Here is an 11,491-nt window from a genome sequence, read left to right on the forward strand (position 1 = left end):
ATGCCTGTGTGTATATGCATGTGTGTACAGTGTGTGTGTATATGCCTGCCTGCATGTGTGTATATGCCTGCATGCGTGTGTGTGTGTATGTATTTGAGTGCCTGCATGTCTACATGTGTATATGTGTCTTCACACGTGTGTGCGTGCTTCCCTGCATGTTTGCATTTTTGTGTGTGATTGTCTGAGTGTGTCTGTGCATGACTGTGTGTGCATTTCTGTGAGTGCTTGCCTGCGTGTATACGTGTCCCCATTTCTGTGAGTCTGTGTATCTGCGTGTGTATATTAGGGCTCTTTCACATGTCCTGATATTTACGGGACTGGAGATATCCGTGTCCACCTGTGTGTCATCCATGTGACACATACCAGCGCTTGGGAATCAATGTACAGTTAGCGCTGTTCCCAAGAGCTGGGTGCTGCCCTCATCATAGATCCCTGCCGGTGCTGTGATCAGCAGCAGCAGGGTCAATGATGAGAGTAGTAGTCTACTCCCGCCGTGTCCAACTGTAAAAATAGGAATAAAATAAAAAAATCCTTATACTCACCTCTCCTAAGTGTCACCCACTGTAATCAGTGCGAGCGCTCACGCCGAGGAGAACAACTCCTGCAGCGAGCGGGCCCCGGAGCTGTGCTCAGTGATTGACAGGGCACCCCTTGTTGAGCGCAGCTCCGGGGCCCGCTCGCTGCATGAGTCGTTCTCCTCGGCGTGAGGGGGAAGGTATGGAGATGTGGCAGTATGGGGGAAACAGTATGAGGGCACAGAAAGGGGGGAACAGTATGCTGAGGAGGGGGGAGTGTGATGAAGGGGCACAGTATAGAGACTGGGCAATATAGGGGGGACACAGTGTGAGGACAATGTGAAGAGGGGGCCCAGTATGGTAAGGAGAGGACAGTGTGAAGAGGGGGCCCAGTATGGTAAGGAGAGGACAGTCTGGAGAGCAGGTACCATAAGAGGGGTAGAGTGTATGTCATGTTTTGTGCAGGGAGCATTGTAAGAGTTAGGTTTATTCAGGGGCTCAGTGTAGATATTTGTATTCAGGAGCATTATAATGACACTGCTATCTTTAAGGGCATCGTGTCGGGATATGCTGCAGAAGACCGGAGAAGATGGAAGTCTGCAGAGACGAGCTGTGGATGAGAAAGTCCTCAAGGGGTCTGGACAAGATGGAGACGAAAAGAGAACGACTCTAATCAGAGAAGACGTCTCAGGTAAGATACCTGGATGTAAATGTTCATTTGTGATCCTGCCTGTGTCTCATCAGTACTGTGGTTCCTGTATGGTCCACAGTCTGATGATGACTGATAACTCCCAGTATCTCTATTGTTAATTACATACTGGGAGTTGTAGGTTTATGCGATACAGATACATATGGGTCTGACCTGACATTACAAATGATGGTGGTTCTGATGATGTATTCATGTACTGATGTGTTTGTGCGCGTCTGCGTGTTTGCGCTCGTCTGCGTGTTTGCGCTCGTCTGCGTGTTTGCGCTCGTCTGCGTGTTTGCGCGCGTCTGCGTGTTTGCGCGCGTCTGCGTGTTTGCGCGCGTCTGCGTGTTTGCGCGCGTCTGCGTGTTTGCGCGCGTCTGCGTGTTTGCGCGCGTCTGCGTGTTTGCGCGCGTCTGCGTGTTTGTGCGTGTCTGCGTGTTTGTATGTGTCTGCGTATCTGGAATAATATGTATTTTTGTAAGATGCGTGTATGTAACTGTGCATTGTGGTGTGTAGTAACATTCATATGCTTGAGGCACCTTTACTACATCTATTAGGTCTCTTTCACATGTGTTAGGGAATTCCATTTGTCTTTCCACATTTAGGAACAGACAAGTGAAATTTGCTAACCTTGTCATAACTGTCACCATTGGGATGTGCTTGTATGGAGCGGGTTCAGGAGCTGAGCCTGCTCCATACCGGGCAGATGTCGGCTGTGTTACATAGTCGGCGTCTGCCTGTAACAGCAGTGATCAGAGCTCACCTTGATTGCTGCTGTTTTGAGTATTTAAGTGCCCTTGTCAATCACTGACAGCGGCATTTAGATAGCACAATGGCCGGTGCATGCAGCCCCCTGTGACGCAGTTGCAGGTTGCTGATGGGTTGCCAGTAGTGCTGAGTGAGCGTGGTCGGATAAGAGACATTACAGTCACCGCGAACTACAAAGTGAGGGTGCTGCAATAACGTCCAGCACCTTGATTGTGACACTTCCATGGAGGCCAACCTCAGGCTGAGCTTCAATGAATGACTAACATGGTAGCTGCACCTGGCAATTAGTGCTGAGTGAGTTTGGTCGGATAAGGTGTGATCCCAGCATGCTCGGGTGTTATCCAAGTATCTTGTAGTGCTCTGCTAATATGCTCGAGTCCCCGGGGTAGCATGTTTTGCGGTGATAGACAGAAGCAACACATGCAGGGATTACCTAAGAAACCGGCAATTCCTGTATGTGTTGCATCTGTCTACCTCCGTAAAACATGCTACCCCGAGGACTCGAGCATAGTAGCAGAGCACTACAAGATACTTGGATAACACCCGAGCATGCTGGGATCACACCTTATCCAACCACGTTCGCTCAGCACTAGTTGCCAGGTGCTGCTGCCATGTTAGTCATTCATTGAAGCTCAGCCTGAGGTTGGCCTCCATGGAAGATGTCACAATCAAGGTGCCGGACGTTATTGCAGCACCCTCACCGACCCTATGACAGGAAGCGAGTGGCGGCAGGGAGAATAAAATGTAATTTTCTCCGTGTAGCCAATGCTTTTCCAATAAGCCGTCTAACCAGGCTTTACACCCTATTTACCTGCAGATTACCCCTATATCTGCAGATAAATAGCATTTTTCAAGGTGACAAGTTACCATTAAAGGGACTCTGGCAGTACGGAATGACTGTTCGAAGAAAGTCCTGCCGCTTGGTGCTCCACAGCGCGGCCAAACATGTAATTATAGTACATTATAGAAAAACATAAGTAATAAAACCGTTTACGTGGGCTGTAGTGTGGGCCCCTAGAGTCAGTTCCCCTGGTGGGCCCTAGGCACCCCAGTCCGACCCTGTCTCCCTTCCTTCCTTCGCTGAAAAGGATTTTACAGGTAAGTTCTTGCCAAAATCCGTCTTTTTCGGTCAATATGGCCGTGTGAGGGCTTGTTTGTTATGGGACATCATTATTCTCCAGGTCATTACGAGCTCGTAGACACCAGACATGTACAGGTTCTTTTTCGATTTTTTTTTTTACCACTTAAATAAAAGTTTGCTTAAAAAAAAAAAAAAAAAAAAATGGCGCCATTTTCCGAGACCCGTAGTGTCTCCATTTTTTGTGATCTGGGGCCGGGTGTGGGCTTATTTTTTGCGCGTCAAACTGCCGTTTTTATTAATACCATTTTGGGGTAGATCCGATGTTTTGATCGTCCGTTATTGCAATGTTGTGACGACCAAAAAAAACGTAATTCTGGTGTTTATGGCTTTTAGAGTTTTTTTCTCGTTACACCGTTTACCGACTGGATTAATGTTTTATATTGATCGGGCGATTCTGAACGTAGTGACACCAAATGTGTATGTGGGGTTTTTATTTATTTTACTTTGAATAAGGCAAAAGGGGGGTGATTTAAACTTTTTATATTTTTTTTATATTTTTAAAAACCTTTTTTTTCCACTTTCTTCAATCGTCTCCATAGGAGACAAGAAGCTGCAGTTATCTGATCGCCTCTGCTACATAGAGGTGATGAGCAGATCGCCTGTATGCAGCAGAAATGCTCACGTGCTATGAGTGCTGACCACTGGGTGGCGCTCATAGCGAGCAAGACATGACAACCACAGGGGTCTGCTGCAGACCCTGGGTTGTCATGCCCACCCATCAGTGACTCGCGATCATGTGACAGGGTCACCGATGGACGCACTGATGCAGCACTTCCGGCGCTGTTAAATGCCGCTGTCAGAGATTGATAGCGGCATTTAATTTAGTAACAGCTGCGGTTGGATTGCGATTCCACCCGCTACTGTTGCTGGCACATGTCACCTGTAAGAATCAGCTGACATGTGCCCGGTTCAGTGCGGGCTTAGAGCCGGAGCCCGTGCTGAACCAGGGGTGATGGCCTGGGGTGTACTAATACGCCCCAGGCCAGAAAGGAGTTAAATAAGCTTAAAAAAATAATAATTCTGCCCTAACCCACAACGGTATCACGGTATAGTGACCCTTATTTCATAATATCTGTACAATATTACTATAGCCAATGATCTAGTACCAGCCAAGCTGCCCTTTGATTGGTCACTGATGTGTAAGGCCATTCTAATGACATTGCACTATGCCCAAGAATTAGTGATGATGGACTCCTGGCAATCTGTCCCCATCAATCGGTAAACGGTCACATTGCAGGCCCAAATATCGCAGCAAAAGTCAGATAAGGTCGTATGCCTAAAGACTCCAGGCGTTTCCCCTTTGATGGCTTCCTCAGGAGCGCATACGAATATTAAGTCCAGTAGATAATACCTTCAGTTGGTATCAGAACAAGCTCTGCAAAGAATAATTACATTTGTGGACTTAGGAATGTAGCCGTGATGGAGCAGTGATTGACCCCAGAGGTGGATGAGGAAGGACATTGTTCTATACATTCTTCAGCTATATGCCTGCCATACTAATAGTGTAGAAATATTATCACGTAAGGGTCACTATACCGTTATACCGTTGTTGGTTAGGGCAGTATCTTTCTAGTTTTTTTTTTTTTTTAAAGAAGTTGGCCACAACTTTTTATTATGCCCCCTATGTATTCCCACCCAGGGCCCATAAGTATATTTGTAAATACCCTGTGTCGCAGGTTCTGCCTGTGGGAGGCGCTATCGATGGCTGCTCACAGGCAGCACGTGACCCCGTGCTGACGTCACGACAAGTGAGATGTGACTCAGCTCTGGGGTCCCCGCGGTGGCTGCTGGATTGTGGGCGGGATTACCCCACCGCGTCACACTCTGCATCCACCGCGCGCTTTCCCGATGACTGAGGAGAGGCAGAGCGCGCGGTGGATGCCGGGTGTGACGTGTGGGGTAACCTCGCCCACAGCCTGGCATCCACCTGCAGCCTGGACTTGTGATGGCAGCGCCGGCAGCAGCCGGGGGTCACATGATGCCTGTGAGCGGCCACCCCTCACAGGCAGTAACTGCAACAGAAGGTAATTACAAAAACACTTATGGGCCCCGGGGGATACATTGACTAGGGGATAATAAGTAGTGGACACCCCCTTTAAGCTTATTTAATATCAGATATTTGTACACTGGATAGAAGAAGCGTCTCACCAGTCTGACATATTCTCATATCATTCTATTATTCTACTCCTGGGATTGGAGCCCATGGAGGACCCCTGGGATCGGAGCCCATGGAGGACCCCTGGGATCGGAGCCCATGGAGGACCCCTGGGATCGGAGCCCATGGAGGACCCCTGGGATCGGAGCCCATGGAGGACCCCTGGGATCGGAGCCCATGGAGGACCCCTGGGATCGGAGCCCATGGAGGACCCCTGGGATCGGAGCCCATGGAGGACCCCTGGGATCGGAGCCCATGGAGGACCCCTGGGATCCGTTTCCACTCAGATCTTTATTTTAGGATTTGGTTCTTCCGATCTGAACATCTTTACAGTGAGGGAGAGTGGACGCTGAGCGGGGGCGCCCATTACACACTGTTTTCTAATTCAGAACATTAAGAGAAATGTAGATAATTTTTTTACTACTTTATAGAAAATAAAATATGACCATTGTTCTGTTCTAATAAACAGCAGTGTCTGCATTTGTCTTTACAATCTCACAATATGTCTCTTTTTTTGAGGATTTGGCATCCTGTGAATTACTAACCTAATATTTAGTTGTTACCCACAGTTTTTTAGAGCTGCTTCACATCTACGTTGCATAGAGTCAACCATCTTCTGGCCTCTGTCACTGTTCTTCCAGCCCAGGAAGCTTTCACTACATCCCGCAGTTTTTTGTAATTTGTTTGCTTTGCGTCAGAAACGGCATTTTTGATGTCACCCCACAAGTGTTCTATCGGATTAAAGTCCGAGGATTGGGCTGGCCACTCCAGAACCTCAATTTTGTTGGACTGGAACGAAGATTTTTCTCATTTACTGGTGTGTTTAGGGTCGATGTCTTGTTGAAACACCCATATCAAGGGCATATCCTCTTCAGCGTAAGGCAACATCACCTCTTCAAGTATTTTATTATATGCAAACTGGTCCATGATCCCTGGTATGCGGTAAATAGGTCCGGCACCATAGTAAGAGAAACATGCCCATATCATGATGCTTCCACCATGCTTCACTGTCTTCAGGGTGCACTCTGTATATGCAGAGTTTGGGGGTCGTCTGACAAACTGTCTGCAGCCCTTGGACCCAAAAAGAACAATTTTACTTTCACCCATCCATAAAATGTTTCTCCATTTCTCTTTAGGTCAGTTGATCTGTTCTGTGGCAACTTGTATCCTCTTCAGTACATGTGTTTTTTTTAACAGTGGGCCTTTGCGGGGACTTCTTGCTAGGAGATTAGCTTCACACAGGCGTCTTCTAACTGTCACAGTCCTCACAGGTAACTGGAGACGGTGATCATCCTGGAGCTCATCATTGGCTGAGCCTTTGCCATTCTGGCTATTCTTCCATCTATTCGGATGGTAGTCTTCCGTTTTCTTCCACGTCTCTCTGGTTTTGCTTTCCATTATAAAGCATTGGAGATCATTTTAGCTGAACAGCCGATCATTGTCTGCACTTCTTTATAAGTTTTACCCTCTCCAATCAACTTTTTAATCACAGTATTCTGTTCTTCTGAACAGTGTCTGTAACGACCCATATTTCTCAGGCTTTCAAGGAGAAATGCATGTCCAACATGTGCTGGCTTCACCCTTAAATAAGGGCCCCCTGATTCACACCTGTTTCTTCACAGAATGATTGACCTCCACACTGCTATTATATTGAACACATCCCCGTACAATTATTCTGATACACAGACTCAAAAACCTGCAGATCATGAATGCGGAGTCTGGGGTTTTCTTACAATCTACTGCACCAACTGGTTTGTGATGTGGTGATAGAATTTATACCAAAAACAGCTATTAATCTGGTCAGTCATATTGGACGGCTAGTATTTTGAACACTGCTGTGTTCACACTGGTCCAAGGTGCCTGGTCTGTGATAAATGGCCCAACTCCACAGTATGAAAACATCCCCAGACCCTTCTGCTCACACCTCCATATTATGAGGAACATTCCCGACCCTTCTGCTCACACCTCCATATTATGAGGAACATTCCCGACCCTTCTGCTCGCACCTCCGTAGTATGAGAACATCCCCCGACCATTCTGCTCGCACCTCATTAGTATGAGAACATCCCCCAATCATTCTGCTCGCACCTCCACAGTATGAGAACGTCCCCCGACCATTCTGCTCGCACCTCCACAGTATGAGAACGTCCCCCGACCATTCTGCTCGCACCTCCACGGTATGAGAACGTCCCCCGACCATTCTGCTCGCACCTCCGCGGTATGAGAACGTCCCCCGACCATTCTGCTCGCACCTCCGCGGTATGAGAACGTCCCCCGACCATTCAGCTCGCACCTCCGCGGTATGAGAACGTCCCCCGACCATTCAGCTCGCACCTCCGCGGTATGAGAACGTCCCCCGACCATTCAGCTCGCACCTCCGCGGTATGAGAACGTCCCCGACCATTCAGCTCGCACCTCCGCGGTATGAGAACGTCCCTCGACCATTCAGCTCGCACCTCCACGGTATGAGAACGTCCCCCGACCATTCTGCTCGCACCTCCGCGGTATGAGAACGTCCCCCGACCATTCTGCTCGCACCTCCGCGGTATGAGAACGTCCCCCGACCATTCTGCTCGCACCTCCGCGGTATGAGAACGTCCCCCGACCATTCTGCTCGCACCTCCGCGGTATGAGAACGTCCCCCGACCATTCTGCTCGCACCTCCGCGGTATGAGAACGTCCCCCGACCATTCTGCTCGCACCTCCGCGGTATGAGAACGTCCCCCGACCATTCTGCTCGCACCTCCGCGGTATGAGAACGTCCCCCGACCATTCTGCTCGCACCTCCGCGGTATGAGAACGTCCCCCGACCATTCTGCTCGCACCTCCGCGGTATGAGAACGTCCCCCGACCATTCTGCTCGCACCTCCGCGGTATGAGAACGTCCCCCGACCATTCTGCTCGCACCTCCGCGGTATGAGAACGTCCCCCGACCATTCTGCTCGCACCTCCGCGGTATGAGAACGTCCCCCGACCATTCTGCTCGCACCTCCGCGGTATGAGAACGTCCCCCGACCATTCTGCTCGCACCTCCGCGGTATGAGAACGTCCCCCGACCATTCTGCTCGCACCTCCGCGGTATGAGAACGTCCCCCGACCATTCTGCTCGCACCTCCGCGGTATGAGAACGTCCCCCGACCATTCTGCTCGCACCTCCGCGGTATGAGAACGTCCCCCGACCATTCTGCTCGCACCTCCGCGGTATGAGAACGTCCCCCGACCATTCTGCTCGCACCTCCGCGGTATGAGAACGTCCCCCGACCATTCTGCTCGCACCTCCGCGGTATGAGAACGTCCCCCGACCATTCTGCTCGCACCTCCGCGGTATGAGAACGTCCCCCGACCATTCTGCTCGCACCTCCGCGGTATGAGAACGTCCCCCGACCATTCTGCTCGCACCTCCCCGGTATGAGAACGTCCCCCGACCATTCTGCTCGCACCTCCGCGGTATGAGAACGTCCCCCGACCATTCTGCTCGCACCTCCGCGGTATGAGAACGTCCCCCGACCATTCTGCTCGCACCTCCGCGGTATGAGAACGTCCCCCGACCATTCTGCTCGCACCTCCGCGGTATGAGAACGTCCCCCGACCATTCTGCTCGCACCTCCGCGGTATGAGAACGTCCCCCGACCATTCTGCTCGCACCTCCGCGGTATGAGAACGTCCCCCGACCATTCTGCTCGCACCTCCGCGGTATGAGAACGTCCCCCGACCATTCTGCTCGCACCTCCGCGGTATGAGAACGTCCCCCGACCATTCTGCTCGCACCTCCGCGGTATGAGAACGTCCCCCGACCATTCTGCTCGCACCTCCGCGGTATGAGAACGTCCCCCGACCATTCTGCTCGCACCTCCGCGGTATGAGAACGTCCCCCGACCATTCTGCTCGCACCTCCGCGGTATGAGAACGTCCCCCGACCATTCTGCTCGCACCTCCGCGGTATGAGAACGTCCCCCGACCATTCTGCTCGCACCTCCGCGGTATGAGAACGTCCCCCGACCATTCTGCTCGCACCTCCGCGGTATGAGAACGTCCCCCGACCATTCTGCTCGCACCTCCGCGGTATGAGAACGTCCCCCGACCATTCTGCTCGCACCTCCGCGGTATGAGAACGTCCCCCGACCATTCTGCTCGCACCTCCGCGGTATGAGAACGTCCCCCGACCATTCTGCTCGCACCTCCGCGGTATGAGAACGTCCCCCGACCATTCTGCTCGCACCTCCGCGGTATGAGAACGTCCCCCGACCATTCTGCTCGCACCTCCGCGGTACGAGAACGTCCCCCCGACCATTCTGCTCGCACCTCCGCGGTACGAGAACGTCCCCCCGACCATTCTGCTCGCACCTCCGCGGTACGAGAACGTCCCCCCGACCATTCTGCTCGCACCTCCGCGGTACGAGAACGTCCCCCCGACCATTCTGCTCGCACCTCCGCGGTACGAGAACGCCCCCCCGACCATTCTGCTCGCACCTCCGCGGTACGAGAACGCCCCCCCGACCATTCTGCTCGCACCTCCGCGGTACGAGAACGCCCCCCCGACCATTCTGCTCGCACCTCCGCGGTACGAGAACGCCCCCCCGACCATTCTGCTCGCACCTCCGCGGTGCGAGAACGCCCCCCCGACCATTCTGCTCGCACCTCCGCGGTATGAGAACGCCCCCCCGACCATTCTGCTCGCACCTCCGCGGTATGAGAACGCCCCCCCGACCATTCTGCTCGCACCTCCGCGGTATGAGAACGCCCCCCCGACCATTCTGCTCGCACCTCCGCGGTATGAGAACGCCCCCCCGACCATTCTGCTCGCACCTCCGCGGTATGAGAACGCCCCCCCGACCATTCTGCTCGCACCTCCGCGGTATGAGAACGCCCCCCCGACCATTCTGCTCGCACCTCCGCGGTATGAGAACGCCCCCCCGACCATTCTGCTCGCACCTCCGCGGTATGAGAGCGCCCCCCCGACCATTCTGCTCGCACCTCCGCGGTATGAGAGCGCCCCCCCGACCATTCTGCTCGCACCTCCGCGGTATGAGAGCGCCCCCCCGACCATTCTGCTCGCACCTCCGCGGTATGAGAGCGCCCCCCCGACCATTCTGCTCGCACCTCCGCGGTATGAGAGCGCCCCCCCGACCATTCTGCTCGCACCTCCGCGGTATGAGAGCGCCCCCCCGACCATTCTGCTCGCACCTCCGCGGTATGAGAGCGCCCCCCCGACCATTCTGCTCGCACCTCCGCGGTATGAGAGCGCCCCCCCGACCATTCTGCTCGCACCTCCGCGGTATGAGAGCGCCCCCCCGACCATTCTGCTCGCACCTCCGCGGTATGAGAGCGCCCCCCCGACCATTCTGCTCGCACCTCCGCGGTATGAGAGCGCCCCCCCGACCATTCTGCTCGCACCTCCGCGGTATGAGAGCGCCCCCCCGACCATTCTGCTCGCACCTCCGCGGTATGAGAGCGCCCCCCCGACCATTCTGCTCGCACCTCCGCGGTATGAGAGCGCCCCCCCGACCATTCTGCTCGCACCTCCGCGGTATGAGAGCGCCCCCCCGACCATTCTGCTCGCACCTCCGCGGTATGAGAGCGCCCCCCCGACCATTCTGCTCGCACCTCCGCGGTATGAGAGCGCCCCCCCGACCATTCTGCTCGCACCTCCGCGGTATGAGAGCGCCCCCCCGACCATTCTGCTCGCACCTCCGCGGTATGAGAGCGCCCCCCCGACCATTCTGCTCGCACCTCCGCGGTATGAGAGCGCCCCCCCGACCATTCTGCTCGCACCTCCGCGGTATGAGAGCGCCCCCCCGACCATTCTGCTCGCACCTCCGCGGTATGAGAGCGCCCCCCCGACCATTCTGCTCGCACCTCCGCGGTATGAGAGCGCCCCCCCGACCATTCTGCTCGCACCTCCGCGGTATGAGAGCGCCCCCCCGACCATTCTGCTCGCACCTCCGCGGTATGAGAGCGCCCCCCCGACCATTCTGCTCGCACCTCCGCGGTATGAGAGCGCCCCCCCGACCATTCTGCTCGCACCTCCGCGGTATGAGAGCGCCCCCCCGACCATTCTGCTCGCACCTCCGCGGTATGAGAGCGCCCCCCCGACCATTCTGCTCGCACCTCCGCGGTATGAGAGCGCCCCCCCGACCATTCTGCTCGCACCTCCGCGGTATGAGAGCGCCCCCCCGACCATTCTGCTCGCACCTCCGCGGTATGAGAGCGGCCCCCCCGAC

General features: G+C 54.0%; 1 protein-coding gene across 3 annotated transcripts in view; it reads left to right on the plus strand.

The window, feature by feature from the left end:
- Positions 1-11,491, plus strand: part of LOC141167206 (lymphocyte antigen 75-like) — a 68,378-nt gene that overhangs the window by 13,947 nt on the left and 42,940 nt on the right. The window contains exon 2 of one of the 3 annotated variants that reach the window (XM_073654651.1): positions 1,067-1,206. The exons of the other annotated variants lie outside the window; for them this stretch is intronic. Coding sequence (XP_073510752.1) covers positions 1,083-1,206 — 124 coding nt within the window. The 5' untranslated portion in view covers positions 1,067-1,082. The remainder of the gene's footprint in view (positions 1-1,066; positions 1,207-11,491) is intronic. 3 annotated transcript variants of the gene reach the window in all.

Source organism: Phyllobates terribilis, unplaced genomic scaffold (assembly GCF_046119375.1).
Source record: "Phyllobates terribilis strain yellow unplaced genomic scaffold, ASM4611937v1 Scaffold_11__3_contigs__length_659146591, whole genome shotgun sequence".
NCBI classification, from domain to species: domain Eukaryota; kingdom Metazoa; phylum Chordata; class Amphibia; order Anura; family Dendrobatidae; genus Phyllobates; species Phyllobates terribilis.